The 18,052-nt window shown below is 33.0% G+C and overlaps 2 protein-coding genes and 1 long non-coding RNA gene across 3 annotated transcripts in view; 2 read left to right on the plus strand and 1 right to left on the minus strand.

The window, feature by feature from the left end:
• The window catches only part of LOC123690846, an 89,829-nt gene that overhangs the window by 7,711 nt on the left and 64,066 nt on the right, over nucleotides 1-18,052 (minus strand). Inside the window, exons 4-5 of the mRNA XM_045634923.1 lie at nucleotides 3,068-3,359; nucleotides 2,356-2,948 (exon numbers count right to left, since the gene is read on the minus strand). Of these exons, the coding sequence (XP_045490879.1) occupies nucleotides 2,356-2,948; nucleotides 3,068-3,359 (885 nt within the window). The remainder of the gene's footprint in view (nucleotides 1-2,355; nucleotides 2,949-3,067; nucleotides 3,360-18,052) is intronic.
• LOC123690848 lies at nucleotides 29-1,372 on the plus strand. The gene is made up of 2 exons (XR_006751339.1): nucleotides 29-204; nucleotides 1,086-1,372. It is a non-coding gene; the product is annotated as an uncharacterized LOC123690848 (long non-coding RNA).
• Nucleotides 9,960-17,129, plus strand: LOC123690847 (15-hydroxyprostaglandin dehydrogenase [NAD(+)]-like). The gene is made up of 5 exons (XM_045634924.1): nucleotides 9,960-10,211; nucleotides 11,719-11,958; nucleotides 14,359-14,532; nucleotides 15,425-15,567; nucleotides 16,941-17,129. The coding sequence occupies exons 1-5, from the start codon at nucleotides 10,110-10,112 to the stop codon at nucleotides 17,092-17,094; spliced, it is 813 nt and encodes a 270-aa protein (XP_045490880.1). The 5' UTR covers nucleotides 9,960-10,109; the 3' UTR covers nucleotides 17,095-17,129.

The raw sequence follows: 18,052 nt of genomic DNA on the forward strand, positions 1-18,052 counted from the left end.
ACTCTCTGGCATACACCCAAACAGGGTCTAGTGATTTATTGTTTAACATGAGTGGATTTTTAATTACAGTATTAAAATACGGATAGTGTGCATTATTCTAGATGCTCATTGTTTCGTTACTGCCAATTACGACTTGGAGTTGCAACAAGAGGGAAAATTAAAATTCGCGAAGTGAAGAACTTTTTAAAGTACATTATGCATTGAGTAAGAATATGCTTTTGTTTTTTACTGTTTTATAAATATGCTATTTCTTTATTTTGCAATGTTTCTTGACAATTTAATAATATATGTACATTTAAAAAGTTTGTAATCGAAAAGATGTTCTATATTTTTACCCGACTACGGCAAAGCAAAAGGAGGGTTATGATTTTGACAGGCTATGTATGTATGTATGTATGTATGTATGTATGTATGTTCATCTGCTCCCTCGTAAGGTCTAAACTACTTATCAGAATTTGACAAATGACATATCATTAGAAGCGTCTTAATTGTCCGCTGGTTATAGGCTATGTGGGGTTTCACAAAATCTAATGTGGCGTCCTCTATCGGACAAAACATACAGAGTAAAAAAATAAAGTTAAGATAAATATCCCGTGTTTGGTATCGTTGTTGACGTTGTTGAAGTGCTACGGTAGATAGGTATATTATGTAACGTGTGACTACGCCTTTCCAAACATGAAAATTTATCTTTACATAGTGGAATATTGCATACTTCAGAATAGTATTGTATGACATTATTGTCAATTTACAACGAAGGCATCTTGGTAGAGTCTACTGTGTCCATTTACTTGCAACTACATTAGCAACTTTGTTCAGTTCAGTATTCTGAAATCTTGTTTTATACTTTTTCAGCGCCGGTTATTGTCGTAGTTGGGTTTTAGTTTTTTCACTTTATATTATATATTTAAATGTATAAGTTGCACCAATCCATCTTATACGAGATCGATCATTAATATAAGAAATGTTTACAAATGGAAGGCAACCAAAATGTCAATCCAAGCCTGAGAGTCCCAAGGGAATCGGAGACGATTAATTATAGAGCTCTCTAAAATTAAATTGAATTTTACTAAGTGTAATTATTTCAGCCAGCTGAGCGTCTGAGTAAATCTGCCGGAGACAATGGCTTTGATAATAGAATCTTAAATATAATTTAATTATAACCGTCTACCTTTCTTTGATAGTTTTTATCGTTTTCCAATTCATAATTATTGAGGTCCATATTTTATTGAAAAAAATAATAGTGTATATTTTATCTGTAACTTAGTAAATAGATAAATAACTAAACCTGAATGTTAACGTATTATTTGAGTTAATATATAAATAAATTACTCACGTAAAACAGATGAGAAAATATACCTAAGTTAAAGTGAAATTGTATTATTTTTCTCTCCAAAAGTATTAAGGATAGCATTATTTTTAGATCCATCATTTACACCCGGGGTAGATAAACGGCAATTAATCACATACAAGCTTCTGTTGTTCTAATAAAATGTATTATTCTGTCATAAAAAATGCTGCGCAATTATTTTAGTTTACCTTATAGCCAGTCTATGTTTTCTTTAGATAATATGATCGAAAGTTTAATAAATAAACGCTTTCTTTATTTATTTTCCTTTTTAATCAGAAATTAAAGGCTCTTTGTTAGGTACTTATAAATATGAATAAAATTACATATAGGTATGCCAAACGGTTTTAAGTGTAAAATATAATTATAATATAGTGATATTATAGGAATTTCTGGCTCTTTTTATAAAGAAAGAAATAGCAGCTATCGTGCCTATAAGATTACTAACATTTGACCATAAATTATGGTTAACATACACATTTGCCCATGTCTAAATAATGATAATAGATTGCCCTTTTGTCCTTTCACTACATACGAGAGTAAATTAACTTGGTTATTTTCCAATACTTACGACATACATAGGGTTAATCTTAGTCTAAATTAATTCTGATTTATCTCAAAACAACAAAACAAATTGAAATTTACGAGTTCTGAATTCATTATTAACATTGTGAAACAAATATTTAATTATTCGAATAATTACATCATAATCAACACTACAACAATATTGAACTTTATTGAACTAACGAGCGTAATAAATAAATTTTAATCATTGAATACTTTCCATTGTAAATAAATTGATTTTATTTATTTATAGCAGCTATCATCGATCATCAACCAATATAATATATTATCCTTCTCTTTATATAAATACGAATTCAGTTTATAATAGTTAATGTTAAAGCGAATATTTTAATTATAATATCACAATAATTAAGCAACGCTTATACGCACAGGTGTATATGCGTTGCTTAATATCTTAGATATCGATTATTATAAAGATTATGTACCTCAACTTCTAATTGAAATCCGTGCAAAGACTGTAGAGTTGCCGGTTGAAGGAATGTTCCAAAGGGTGACGTTGTGAATTCCACCAATAACTCCGGTCCACTCGATATCGCCTCTGGGACAGACACCCCTCCACCGCAAAACCTTAAAATGACCGGGTCCCTCGTTGTATAACCATCGTACACAGTCACGTAATCCTGCACTTCATCACACTGTTGCCAAAATTTCAACTCTCTCCCATTATTCCCCCTCTCCTGCTGTGAAGTCGCATACAACGCTTTCTGACTCCGAATCGAAACTAATTGCCCATTTGGCTGCTTCACTACTATTAAAGCGTGTTTTCCTTGAGGCACTTCGTGTTGGCGGACCGCGTAGTAACAAGTCAAATTCCTCGGATAAACTCCAGGGAAATTTGGGGATTGTAACCTACAGTTTTTACGATCGCAGTCGCTGAAGATTCGAGAGCAATAAGTCCCAGAAATCAAATCCCCGAGGTAATACTCGGGGGTTTTTGTAGCTCTCCCGACGTTCGTATCTTCCCCGCGCGATATGTTTACGGGATATGGCATGGGTCGCAGTTTGAAAAACGGCCGCTCTGTAATAGAAATGGGAATGATATAACGCATATACCGACTATATTACTGAACAATCATAAATCAACGGTCGAATATTTTTGATATTCGAGTACGTTTAACGATTTGACCGATTGCTCACCTGAGGGTGGTGTGCCGCCATAGCGCACTGTTGCATATTCTTTTCTCAGAACTTTGTATGCCATTCGGAAGTCGAAATTGTAATTATTCTGTTCTTTTGATAGATGTAGGAGTCTTATGATTAATGTGATTGACTTAGTTTCGCTGTAGTATATGGATGGGCCCCAGGATGTACCACACCAGGAACCGCCGACTTGTGGTCGACTGGCTTCTTGTATTTGCATGTAACCATCAGGACACCCGTCTTCCGTGAAGGATGTGAAGCGGCCCAAGGTGAAACTATCAAAGAGAATCTGAAACAAACAAAATTCGATTAGCAAAAAGGCAATTAGGTTAATAATCATGATTTATTGCTATGTATAGTAAAGCGTTTGCAATTAACAGAATCAATATACCACATCAAAACTATGCGTTCAGTTGAAATAATTCACTCAGACTAAGCGATAAAACGTTCCCTTATTTTCAAATCCCTCTAGTTGCATAAGCACATTTGGATTAATCTTCTGTAAGTTACGCTTTCTATTTTAATCTTCTTTTAGCTTTGTTACATTTAATACTACAGTTGTTTTCATCGTATTGAATGAATTTGAGTATTTAATATTTGGTTTTAGCATTCAAATGCTCTATAAATTCAATGATTTTCTATTCTTTAAAAAATATTCAAGTTTGAGGATTTCTACATCAAACCTTTGAAAGATTTGTTTTACATTATGAATATAAAAATATATTTCTTTTAAATCTCTTCAGCAGTGACGTGTAAATTTTTCACAAAATGTTTTCTTTTTTAGAACTGATCCTCATCAAACATAAATTAATCTTCTAATCGACACGTTTAACATAACCTTTTGTAATAGACTATCACTAACCTACCATTAATACCCCTTACCCATGTTAATTATGTTGTGATTTTCCCAATTCCACGGTGACTTAATTCATGTAGATTCACCGCTCAATAAAACTTGATTTATCATGCATAGTTTATTATCCATACAGAAGATGTGTGTTACACTTTATTACTAGGAATAAAGTTGTTCAGTAAACTAATCGTGGAAATGCTGTTAGAGTTTTTCCAACACAAACACGAAGAGAAAGTTAGCGGAAGTAAACACTGCACTACCGTTTCAGCGTTTTGTGCACTTTTCAATTAAATTTCATAGTTTTGATGATCTTGTTTGTCCTTTTTGTGCATTTTAGATAATGTTATATATGGATGTTGTTTATAAGGCCGGTTGCAGAGCTTCACCGACCATCAGTGCGTACGTCAGTCGCGCTTGTCATATGTATGGAAATTCATAAAACCGTTCATAGCTAGACCGACCATACGCACGCGTATTTCCATAAATTGAAGATTAAATACGTCGTGATTTTTTCAACATCAGAATAATTTTACTTTTAGTAAATAGTTACAAGTCAGCACTACTCGTTTCATTTGATTTCATATGAATGATTTTTTGCTTTAAAGGGATAGATAAATAGTTACAAGTCAGCACTACTCGTTTCATTTGATTTCATATGAATGATTTTTTGCTTTAAAGGGATAGAACGTCATTGAAAATTGTACTGAAATAAACACCAAACAACAATATCCTTATCTGCTTAAACAAGCTTACAACCGTATCAAAAATAATTGTTAAAATGCACGTTCGTGATCCGAACACATCATTTTCTAAACTATAACATCCATTTGAAAGTACCGCAGCATTAAATCATTTCACCAAGCAAACTGGCAATATTAAAAACTGAATATGCAAAGAGCGTGAAATAGACCGCAAATCGTATATAATTTTACTTCACATTTACACACATTCGCTGGAAATTGAAACCACGTCTTATTTCGGCCGACAGCAGCACATTTAAATTTCATCAAAGACTTCAGGCGTTCTTGACGTCAGCGTCACGAGTCAAATAGCAGGGAATGGAGGCAGGATTGTTGGCTTCTATAACGGTTATACGTTTGTGAAAACGTCGATAACAATATGGCAGTGAAAAGGCAGTTTCATGTTATTATACTTACAACGAAGCGTATTGAAATACTTTAAAATTTCATCTTTATTCTTGTCCATAATACGCAGATACTCCGATATCCAATTATTATTAACTCTCGTAAGAAAACATGCTTGAGAGCAGACCGTACGACAATATTAAAACGCATGCATTATACGCATTTATAAAGTAAATAATAAGGTAATGGAAAAATCAACTGAACAATTAACAACAACAACTGAGTAGGTACAATAAAAATGCTTTTCGCGGAGTTAAAGGAACAGTTATTATCAATAGGTGATGTAATGACACTTTACCAAACAGAAACTTAAATAAAACAATTATGATTATAATGCAAGATTATGTAAACATGCATCAAATGCTTTAATAATTCTTTCTATCAAGAAAGAATTGATTTTGAAGCTACAATAACTGAACGTCGCTCCGGGGACGTGACCGTGTATTCTTGGCATTAAGTTTCAGGTCTCCGGTAACTCGGCTTCGAAAATGTCTCTGTTAAAATTGTATATTCCGTGCGAGCAGAGGAAATATGACGGAACATGTCACGTTCCAAGTCTTTATGTATTGCCGCTCCTTACGTATCTATGTATTAGGAAATATTGGGAATTTTATTTTGCCGGGGTCAGATTTGCCCTCTTTTTTTAGATCATGAAGCAGACTGAATCGGATTTTTAATACAATCTCCCGTTGGCTAAAAGTATTTTGGAATTGTGTTACTGTTATCACGAAGGGGTATAATATAAGATGGAATATTAATTAGTGCATCTTTGTAAACCTCATGTTGATAAAAATCAAATGCTTTATTTATTATTGATATTCTTTACATGCTTTTTAATCCTTATTCTTCTTGCGGTGAAGATTATTTCACTATTACATTTCAGTTTTGATTATCTGGCAGAATAATGACGATTGAAGATTGCAGAATGACGATTGATATTTTCTTGTGCAAGGCAAATCATGAAGCGTAATTTTCTTGTTTTAACTCGATATCCTTGTTATTAGACGGTATATTTCAACCTTTTCCTCGTACATAAATTCATACAGTAAAAGTACTGGTAAAATAAATTTTACAAAACCGTTCTGCTTAAAGTGCTATCAAAATTGAGTTTGACTCAAAATGACTTTGGCCAAAGGTCACTTGGATAAAATTCACACTAGAAAATTTAGTTTGCGTTTGTACCTTAGTATAGTTTAATATTTTGTAGCTCGCTCAATAAACTAGCAATAAACGTATGCACATATTTAATTAACGAAAGTAATTATAATTTCGTTTTCCTGCTACTGGGTTTTAAGATAGAATTGCATATCAAAATGATGTTGATTTAATGTGAATTATATTGAAAATATTGTTTAACTATTATTTGTACAAAAATAGGTAACTGTAATAATTATTTTTGAAGGAAATCTTGAAGATATTTTTTGCTGTAAAATGTACCAACTGATGTTCCGAATTTAGGTTGGAAGTAAATTTCATTGGTACCCTACTAGTTGAATTCTACAGTCTACACACATTATGATATTGAACTGTTACATTAATAAAATAAGTACCTACAATGAAAATTCTGCATGAAAATAATTAGGCGAAGCACAATGCGGACATTACATCGCTCTACTCTATTCAGTGACGGATTTTTCCAAGTAAAGTCATTTTCCAAGTGAAAATTCTGAGATTTGAACACGTATAAATAGATGGAATTATATGATTGAACAGATGTAAGTTTCTTCATACTAATACATTTTGAAACATTGTAATTTGCTGGATAAATGCAGACAATGAGGATATTAACGGCAAAGTTACCTAGCGAAAAATTTTGTAGGATTTTTCGTAGATAAGAAAACCGCCGGACGGAATAAATAGGTACTATGCTGTCCCTGGAACAATTTGAACCGCAAATTTACCGCTAATGAAATCTTCCATTCCAAGCTCAAGTCCAACCTGCTGTAATTTCACCCTGTCATCTCTTATTTACCTAATTATCTCTGCAAAGTGCAAACACAACTCTCGAGATAGGCCTTGACACTAAAAGTGAATGCCCTAAAACGTGCTTAAATCCAAAATGTGTCAAGAATACAAAGACCTTTAAAAACACTCACTCAAACCTAGTCCTACTTTTATTTTAATTTCTGTGTCGCGAATATTTTTCTTTATTAACACGGAATGTGGGGAGCTGGCAGAATAATAAAATGAAAACAAAAGGGAAAACTTTGGTTGAAATTCAACCGAGTCATCTCCGCAATGTAAGCAGATTTTACGTGAGCTATTTTAGATGTAATAATAATGCTTGAATGAATTTGTATTCGGTGTTTATTTAACGTTTTTCCTTTGCGTAATTGAACGATATCCAGCCTTATTAAGCCAAGAATGAAATACAAACTGAACATTGAAATTTTTTTTATGATCTACAATCGACATCGAAGCCGATATATATCTTTTAGAATGTTTATCTGTTTGCCTGTCCGGGCTAAACTTACTGCGTGGATTTACTTCAAATTTTGCACAGAGGTCGCCCGGTTGATCTGAGAAAGGACATAGGTTTTATACCGGATATATATATATTTTCTTTAACTACACGCACGAAGCCGCTGGCGAAAAGCAAGTATATGTACATTCTGAGCAATACTCGTGTATTTACAAACATATATCATTGTTTAAAATATATACGTAAATGTCCAATAATTAAGTATCGTTTAAATATATTAATTGGTACACATTAATTACCCTAATTACCCATTATACAGTCGAATATCCCTTATAAATAGCAGGATAACTTTCAACCGCGACACATTCATGTTTTTTAATTCCTATTATAAATTAACCTAAAAATACATTTTTGTTACATTTAAAAAAGGAAGAGTAAATATACATTTAGCGCGCAAATGCATTAACAGTTAAAATAAAACTATTAAATAGTTATAAAAATAGAAGTATGGTAAAACCAAGTGATGTTCATACAACACAAAGGATTAAATAAAAATTAAAATTCATATCAAAGGAGAGTAAAGGATAGACTCGACACAGCTCAGAGCTGCAAGCTTTTGTCCTTTGAGGAATAGGCAAATATGTATTCTGCTGGCTTTCGCTGAACTTTGATACGAAGTATTCTCTTTGTATTATTTGGTCTTTTGCTGTCCGTTCTATGTCTTGATGTGTGTTGGTGTTAAAGTTATTCAGTTCGTCTTTATATTATCACAGTTAATATTATGTTGATTGTATGTGTCAGATACGAATTTGGTGTCATGATTTTAATGAAATAAATCAAATAATTATTATCAATAGGTACAGTAAGAAATTCTACTAATAATAATTTTTTTATTTACGTAGCAGGCAATTGTCACGTATTATCGTATAATAATCCATACTTAATAATTATTATAAATGCGAAAGTAACTCTGTCTGTCTGTCTTACTCAATCACGCCTTAACTACTGAACCAATTTTCATGGCACTTATGCTACTTCTTATCCCGGGAAAATGACAAAATCCCGGAAATCCCACGGGGACGGGAACTATGCGGGTTTTTCTTTGACTGCGCGGACGATGCCGCGGGTGGAAAGCTAGTTATTAATAAAACAAACGAACAATTGAAAAGGTCCATTTATTGATCGTTATTATTATTCGTTTAAGTAATTGATAGGTACAAAAATTATTTTACCTTGATAATAATGATTAAATACATATTTTAATGTATCAACTAGCTTACTTATTTCAAACAAATTTCAGTTGTAATATAATTTTACCTAAGAATATGTAAACGTAAAATTCACACAAGTTTCACCTTCCTATCTATTTCCATCGTAAAATCTATTCCGTTAAAAGTGCTGAAAAGCAAGGTCGTGTAAAATTGAGAGTGCTGAGCAAAACTCATTCGAAGCGACGGTCAGAACCACTTCTTTTCAAGAGCACGATGAATTTTTAATAATTCCGTATCAGTATGTCAAAATCACAAGATTACTTCAAACTTAGAGTGTCCAATTTATTTTATTGACTAGCTCTTCAAACGCGATTCACTCGCGTCCACTTGACTACAGCCGTTACCCTCAAATTTTCTTTCAGTTTCAAGTGTTTATTTTGCAACCAAAAAGTCCATGTACTTCACTTTTATTTATAGAAATGGTGAAAACGTTAATCAATTCAACTGTTTTTACATTTTAATAGACAATAGAGTACCTATAGACTACAGGTATAATTATAGAAATCGTGTTATTGGTTATATTTATGAATATCTATTAACAAAACTACCTTATGTTATTTTCTAATTGAGTGCTATTCATTCGATTTATTATCGTTATCATGTACGCCAAATCCTTATATTTGGTATATTTTTATCTAAGTTGTTATTATTATTGTAGAGTAATGATGATATGTAAAATAATTAATTATTGTATACATAGTTTATAATATAACTAGCTTCCGCCCACAACTTTGTACGTGCATCCCCGTTTTTCCCCGTTCCCGCAAGAATTTCGGGAAATCCTTTCTTAGGTGACGCCTAAGTCATGACATCTACCTGCATGCCAAATTTCAGCCCGATACGTCCAGTGGTTTGGACTGTGCGTTGATAGATCACTATATCAGTTACCTTTGAGTTTTATATATTATATAGATATAGATAGATATTTTTAATGATTAGTAATATTCGGTGAAAGCAAGTTTATAAATGCCACAGATAAATGCTACGTTTATCTAATCTATGAATCAACAACAATACTTTGTACTAGGATTTTGCTGTATAAAGTTGCAGACTCCTACTTATAAGGAAAAATACTTCTTCCATACGTCACGTCTTGTGAGTAACAATGACGACTATAGGAAATATTTTTAATTACATATGACGCTTTTACATATAAGTAAGTAATTAATAAGTAGTTATCCGCATGAATTTGTTAATGTCGGCCGTGTCAAAATATTTTATTTAAGTATCTTGTGATAATGCGATAAGTGTAAAATTATTAGATAATATTTAGTATTGATTTAGTAATCCGTGTGTTGTCTTAGATAGTGGTTACATATATATTTTATGTGACAATTTATGGTGTAATATGGCCAAGTGGGATGTGGATGGGAAAGTGGTATTGGTGACGGGTGGGGCAGCTGGGATTGGGGCTAAATTGGTTAGAGGATTGTTGGCGAAAAATGCTAGGGTGAGTCACACTATTTGTATGATTGTTGATTAGTCACCAGTTTGGAAAGAGGAAAAATGTTTAACGCCAAACATTTGCAAATGATAGTAGTTTACTAACATTAAGATGAGTAGGTATTCATAGATTTCCTATAAGTCAAGGCCTTAAAATGTGTTGTGGGTTTTCAGATGGTAATCTTAATGGATTTGAAATAAAGCAACTAGATTTCGATCGATTTATTGAAAAGAGTTTTTTATCTACACGCAAATATACGAAATTATTCGATTAAAAATTTATTACAGTGATAAATAAATCAATAACTCGTGGAATGTATCCTGAATTACAGTTACGTGTTACCACATAAAGGAATAAATTAGTTGACTTAAAACAATAGAAGAACAAGCAAGGAACAGGCAGGACTATAATAGCTGCGCCCCGCGGTTTTACCCGCGTTGCTCCGTTTCTGTTGGTTTTAGCGTGATGATATTATATAGCATATAGCTTCCTCGATAAATGGGCTATCTAAAATAATTTTTCAAATCGGACCAGTAGTTCCTGAGATTAGCGCGCTCTAACAAACAAACAAACTCTTAAGCTTTGTTATATAATTATTACCTATAGATTATATTAATTTAATTAGGAGCAGCATCTAATCTTACAGCGTTTAAAATAAAATGAATGTATTAAATTATATTTTCATTGGAAACACATTAACTAGTAACAATAAAACTGATTAAAATCATAATTTATTATTATTTACCTTTCATTGAAATGCAATGTTGATAAAAAGTAATAAAGGTTAATGTTTTCTTGGTGATAAATAACATATTTTGTTTTCGATAAGCAACTTATAATGTCAAATAAGTTATTTAAGTACTCTTTCTTTTTCTTACTCTACTTTGCTCACTGTATGTACATTGAGTTGCTTGGAAGAAATCGCTAACGAGCGATAGAGCCGCTCTTTGTACATATTATTAGCTATTCAAATACGTAACAAACTTAATTTCTGTGTTTATACAATATTTAAGTAATAAATTATTAGCTACCGAGTTAATAAGCTTCGGTAATAAAGAGATTACTTAATTGTTATCTAGGTAGATTTATTGATTCTAATACTATTACATAGCCATATTTGTTCGAATTTATTTAGTGAGACTTGTTATTGTTTCATGTTATCTCAAAAAAAATATGTTTCCATCAAGTTATAGTACACTGAAAAAAGCTAATCGTGCTCTGTGTTCGTGTCCTTTTTTGAAGTGAAACTTCTTTAGGTGCGTTGAGAGTAAAATTAAAAGGTCGCGTCATGGCAATATCGTCACGTCATGGAGTAAGGTAACGAATTTGGTATCTTTGAATCTTGCTAAAGAAGTTTCACTTTTGCTCGGCACACACGCTCTTTTTTAATGCAAGATGAAAAACTTAAACATTAGTAACCACAATTGGCTTCTAGGATGATATAACTCGGTTACAGTTTCCAAACTGAAATCTTAAGAAAAATCCGTAAACTTTAAACTTTGGAACGTTACAGCATGTCGCGTTTCTCGACGTCGCAGCGAGGGAGGGGGCGGCCCTGGAGGGAGAACTCTTGAACAAGTTCGGTGCATTAAGAGTGAAGTTTATAAAATGCGACATGGCTGATGCTGGCCAAGTTGATAACGCATATAGACAAGTCCTGGACAAATACCGCAGGCTGGATGCGGTTGTGAATTGCGCGGCGGTACTTGGCGATACTGAGAGTTCATATAGGACTATGGTGGACGTTAATTTCGTGAGTATTGGCAAAGTTTAATTAAATTAAATCTTGGGTGAAATTGGGGACAATGTAGTTTCTTAGTAAATACACATGACGTCACATAAACCTTGTATGGGAGAAGATTCATTTGAATACGGATGACTTGAGAGTTGAGCAGTGGTGGCTCAGTGGTGAGACCTCGGACTTCGAATCGATAAGTCCGGGGTTCGAGACCAGGCGAGCGCGCAGGAATTAAATTGATTTTTCAATTTATCTGCGCATGTTGTAACATCACCACTGCTCGAACGGTGAAGGAAAACATCGTGAGGAAACCGACATGTCGAAGAATTAAAAAGTTCGACGACATGTGTCATCCGCCAACACGCACTTGGCCAGCGCGGTGGATTATGGCCTGTACCCTCATAGGAGGCCCGTGTCCCAGCAGTGGGAACGTATATGGGCTGATGATGATGATGATGATGATGACTTGAGAGTGTCTTAATAGAGGCATTGAAAATGAACGTTTTAAAGTATTTTGTTCAAAATCTTTGTGATTAATTGTTTTACCAAAGATTACTTCTGCCTTTTGAGACTCAATAAAAATATAATAGATATTAAAATGAATGAATAGAGGACTTCAATATTTCGATACAAATTTAATTTAGTCTCCGAAACAATGTGTTCCTAGAAGAACTTATCAATTGACAGATAATTTGGAACAATTTCCAATAAATAGGAGCTTGGAAGACGTATTTATGTTCAGTAAATATAGAACTGTAACTTAAATAGAAATACCTTTTCTGTATCTATATTAAGGTTCGTGCTTTATATTTGCTAAGCAATATTTTGTACGCGTAAATATGTGTTTGCTAGATGAAAGAGAGATTTCATCTTGGTATCCTATATCCTTTGCTTTCTACATTTGAATAGTTGTCAAAATGTGAGTACGCAGTACCTGGATTTAATTCCCGGTAAAAGGAAATAAAATTTAAAGAAAATCCCACCAAAAACATTTTCATGTAAAATGTTGCCAAGACGAGCCCATATGACTCGCACTGTCAAAAAGTTATCAGATCTCATGTAGAGCCAAGCTTCTAACACTACACGCCCTAACTCTACAAGGCCTAACTTCACAAACTCTACACCTTAGTCAAAATATGTGGCTTGGCCATTTCGCTACTTTCACATCGGCGTAAGGTGAAAAATTAATTCACTGTTCATTACTTTTGTGTTATACAATAGTTCTTGTAGTAACGAACGGCCAAGCCACATATTATGACTAAGGTGTAGAGTTTGTGAAGTTAGGCCTTGTAGAGTTAGGGCGTGTAGTGTTAGAAGCTTGGCTCTACATGAGATCTGATAACTTTTTGACAGTGCGAGTCATATGGGCTCGTCTTGGCAACATTTTACATGAAAATGTTTTTGGTGGGATTTCATTTCTTTTTGTAAGTTGTTTGTAACAATTTTTTTTATTTTTTTATTTTTTTTTTGGGTGTATTTCTAGCACATCAGAGACGCCTTTTTTTATAGCCCACTCTTTTGTTAAGGACAATTTTTTTATTTTTAGCTACTGTGTGGACGTAAGAGGCAGGAGACGTTCGCAACACTTCTATTCATTCATATTTATATGATCTGATCTGAAGTATATGTCTCAATATAATATGTCGATTAATTTTTTTTTAACAAGGATTACCTATACATATATATTTCTAAACATCTAAATATAAGCCTCTAGCGTCATCAAAATTTAATTTAAAATTTCAGGTCTCATACAAACTCCCATCCCCTAGTTTAAGGGGTTGGGGGATGAAAGTTACATGTTTTATAATTTTTTTGTTGTTTATGTGCTAATACTAGCTTACATACAAAATTTCAGCTTTCTAGGACATTAGAAAATACCTTAAGAATTTTGATGATCATCAGTGAGTCAGTGACGAAATTAGCGATTTTAGATATAAATAAAATCTGAAGTATAAAAGCTAATGTAATTAAAACTTAATATGTTCAATAAGTCCGCTATTGACAATATATCCCGAAAATTTTGTTGATCTAGCATAATCCAAACCCAAGTTATGAGGGTTCAAGAAGCGCTTCGAGAAAAGGTAGGTAGTGCCCGTGCGCTTCACTTTCGCTTGGCTCGTCTTGGCGGGGGCACTACCGTGCCCCCAGATACCATCTAAATATCAAATTATCATGTAAAAATCACACGAATACGAAATACATCTGTCTCATATTCTAAAATACGATACGATACAACTTGTTTTAAATCACTCTTCAATAGGCTCAATAATATTGATAATGTTCAAATTTCCATATCAACTGAAAATATTAAGACAGTATTTTCGGATCTGAATAAAAAATTGGCAACAAGGACCATTCCGGCGTTTACTAAATGTAATTATAACATCTCAGTTTTTAATGCATTAATTTTTTCAGTGTGGAACCGTAACGAGTACATTAAAGGCCTTTGAAATAATGAGGGCGGATAGAGGAGGCGGCGGTGGAGTTGTGATAAACGTGTCGTCGTTACACGCTTTCAGACCATGCTCGTATCTGTCGGTTTATGGTGCTACAAAGGCGGCTGTGCTGCAGTTTAGCAATTCTTTTGCGGTAAGTTTGGTGTGACCTTGTAAAGGGTCAATTCGATCTATTTTACACAAGTATTCCCAATGAATGAGTGTGTAAGGAGCGAGTAAGGATGTGTATGGATACAGACGTACGTCGTTTTGTAAGATGGCGCATTGTCTATTATTTTTTTTGCGCACTAATTGTTGAAATATTTAAATAATTATGTCTATAGTTGTATGTTGGTTACATACCTACAGTTGGTTGGTACCTACGTTGTGTGTGGCAACTTTATAAAATTGTTTAATAGATAATATTATTATAATCAATTATTTGCTTTAATTTGTTTTTACACGTTTATAAAACCGTAATGATCACACGATTGTACGTACAAAATAAACTGCAAAAGAAATGAATGGCGTTTATGGCTTACATATCGAAAAAATACCTTTACAAAGTGGCAATCTTTCGTGGAAATCTCTATTGCAATACAACTCATTCATACCTTGATACGACCAGCACTTGAAATGGATTACAGAATTGCGTGAAACTTTCGACGGATTTTGGTTTCTGATAAACCATAATATGAAAGACTGAAAATGTGTTTTGTATTAATTTTAGCTTGAGGTTCGAGGAAATCGTTCTATATAAATATTTCACGGATTAGAGGATGGAATAGCTCAGTTAGCCTTTTTTTGATTTTATTTAGTTGTATGTTATATTTATAATCAGAATCACTTATGACTTTTAGAATAAGTATTACCTAGTTTAAATGAAACATTGAACTATCATAGCAAAAACCGTTTAATGCTTCGTTTCAATATAGCTTTGCAGTAGCGAAGTTAAAACTTACCAAGCATTCATTTAAAAAATAAAATTGCAGAGATTCAAGGAGTTAGCACTTGCAAACTTTAGTTAAAAGAACTTAAATTTTCAGGCAGAAGAGGCGTACTCGAAGACTAAAGTTCGCGTTATCACAGTCTGCCTTGGACTCACAGACACGGCGCTGGTCCACAAACAAAACTTGGATAACTCGACGAAGGATTCCTTCGGTTTAATTTCAGGCTCGGAGCCGCAAAGGTAATTTGTTATGACTTGAATATACTCGCCTCTAGGGAAATGAAAAGTCGACGCTGCGAATTCTATTTGCGATTCAGATTTTTTATTCTGTGATCGTAAACAAGCGGATGTTTTTTCTACAACTGTTGAAATGGAGTTATGACCATTTTACGCGCAAAGCAAAGTTTTGGTTTGCTGACTGTATTGGTAAAACTGTGAAATAAAGGAATCATACTAATATTATAAATGCGAAAGATTGTTTGAGGTTGTATGTCTGTTACTTTTACACGATAAATATAATATAGTCATAAAGCTGCCAATTGTACACTAACCTCAACAATCTCTTTCTTCATAATTTTGTCTCACTTCACTCTATGTAGAATAATTGAATTGCTTTGAAATATCTTCATCATGAATTGTAGAGTAAAGCGCGTCACACACGGTGAAGATACTATAATATTTTATGTTAAGATTCTCTAATATAAAACGTTATAGTATCTTAAGGTATCCGGTATCAGCGTTCTGACCATCATTTTTCTTTTTGTCATTGCGTACCAAGACCCCTGTAGAACCGCCATCCTGTTACAAATGACCCGAAATTTTGTGGGAAAGAAAAATGATGGTCAGAACGCTGATACCGGATACCTTAAGATACTATAACGTTTTATATTATAGTATCTTCACCGTGTGTGACGCGCTTAATTTACGGAAATAGAATACGCCTTCGCATTAACTTCAGTGTCAAATAACTTAAATATGATACTTTATAAATGAATGGTTTAACATTCAACAAAAGTAAGACTTATTTGAGCGAAACTCAAGAATAATTTTGACAAATGACGACACACGTTAAAGTATCTGATGCATAAAACATGAGGCGGAATCGGGCAAATTTCAATTTGTTCGCACACCTATATTTATAGCGAGCGTAAATTTGAACTGACATAGTGACTATATTGTTGTTGCTGGCTTGTAAATATAAAAATTATATAACGATAAAAATATAATACAAACCTTTCGAAATTAGAAAACAATGGTACATAACAGAAGAGTAGTTAGTGGCTACGGCACTTGCTACGGCAATTCATTTAAAATAATTTTATCATTGAATTTGTCAGACATGCCACTGTTTTATTTTGTAAAATTGACGAATCTATCAAACATTTTCACAAATATATTTAACATTTTTTAAAATCAAATAAAATCAATTAAATTCATGTGATATATTTTCTCAGATTATTCTATTATATTTCTCTCTTTTCGTAGACCAAAAAAGTTCCTGTACCGGAAAGTTCTTTTACCGGATTTGTACCTAATGAATTTCTATACAGATTCATAACAATATCAAAAAGGGTCCAGAATCGATCTACAGATAAAACCTTTATTTATTTCAGAGTGGAGTCAGCAGTAACCGGTATAATTGAGGTAGTTCACTGCGGGGAGAACGGCACTACGTGGATAATCGCTAACGATAAACCCGCCTTAGACGTAACCAAGTCCGTGAAGCAGAGCCTTGAAATCCTTTCGAATGTGGCTGAGGGGCTTTAGATTTATGTTGCTTTTAATGAATCTGATTTTGTTAATATTGGTGTTTTATTTTACCTCTGCATATTCAATATAGACTTAATATTAAGTAGATATTATGAAGAACCTAACTAGTAAGTGATAAATTTTGTGGTTATTGTTTCATGATTGAGAATATAATTTTCTGAAGGATGAGGAACATGACCTTATTGTTTTAATTTACCTGCGAATATGGCTTTCATTTTATATGTTGTCGCAACGTTGGTAATTATTGTTTCATGATGGAAAATATGATTTTCAGAAGGATTAGGAAAGCGTTCGGCAGCTGTTACTTGTTATTTATATTGATGTTATTTAAAACAGCCTTTCAATTAGGTACTATTTAACTAGTACAATATTTCATTCATTTTATTTCTGTGACTTGTTACTAAAAATACGTGTGTTTTAAGTTTCTCCTTTCCCTATAGATATGTACTTATATAATATCAAAAGATATGTATATATATCGATTGTACATATCAATTTATTTTGATTATAAAATTATCAAGCAATAGAATATATTATGTATAGCGTATATAACACATGTTATTAATATTATGGCTATTTTATTCACCAAGGCATAAAAGTATAAAAATTTAAAAGAGGATTTACGGCGTATCATGAACATAAACTTTTATGTTTTATAGGGGTGTTTTTTACAGTACATGGAAACTCAGCTTAAATAAAAATATTTGTGAGTATGTCATTTAGGAATAAAACGTGGATAGCATTTTTTTAAACCTTAAAAAAACAAAATCCAAAGACTTTCAGAAAATAGATCATACACATAATATTAAATTATATAAAAATCAATGCCACTTTTCGTTGTAATTCCATAACTCGAGAACGGCTGAACCGATTTCGATAATTCTTTTTTTATTATATTCCTTGAAGTACGAGGATGGTTCTTATGTAGAGAAAACGTTAATATGTACCACGGGCG

Source organism: Colias croceus, chromosome 4 (assembly GCF_905220415.1).
Source record: "Colias croceus chromosome 4, ilColCroc2.1".
NCBI lineage: Eukaryota > Metazoa > Arthropoda > Insecta > Lepidoptera > Pieridae > Colias > Colias croceus.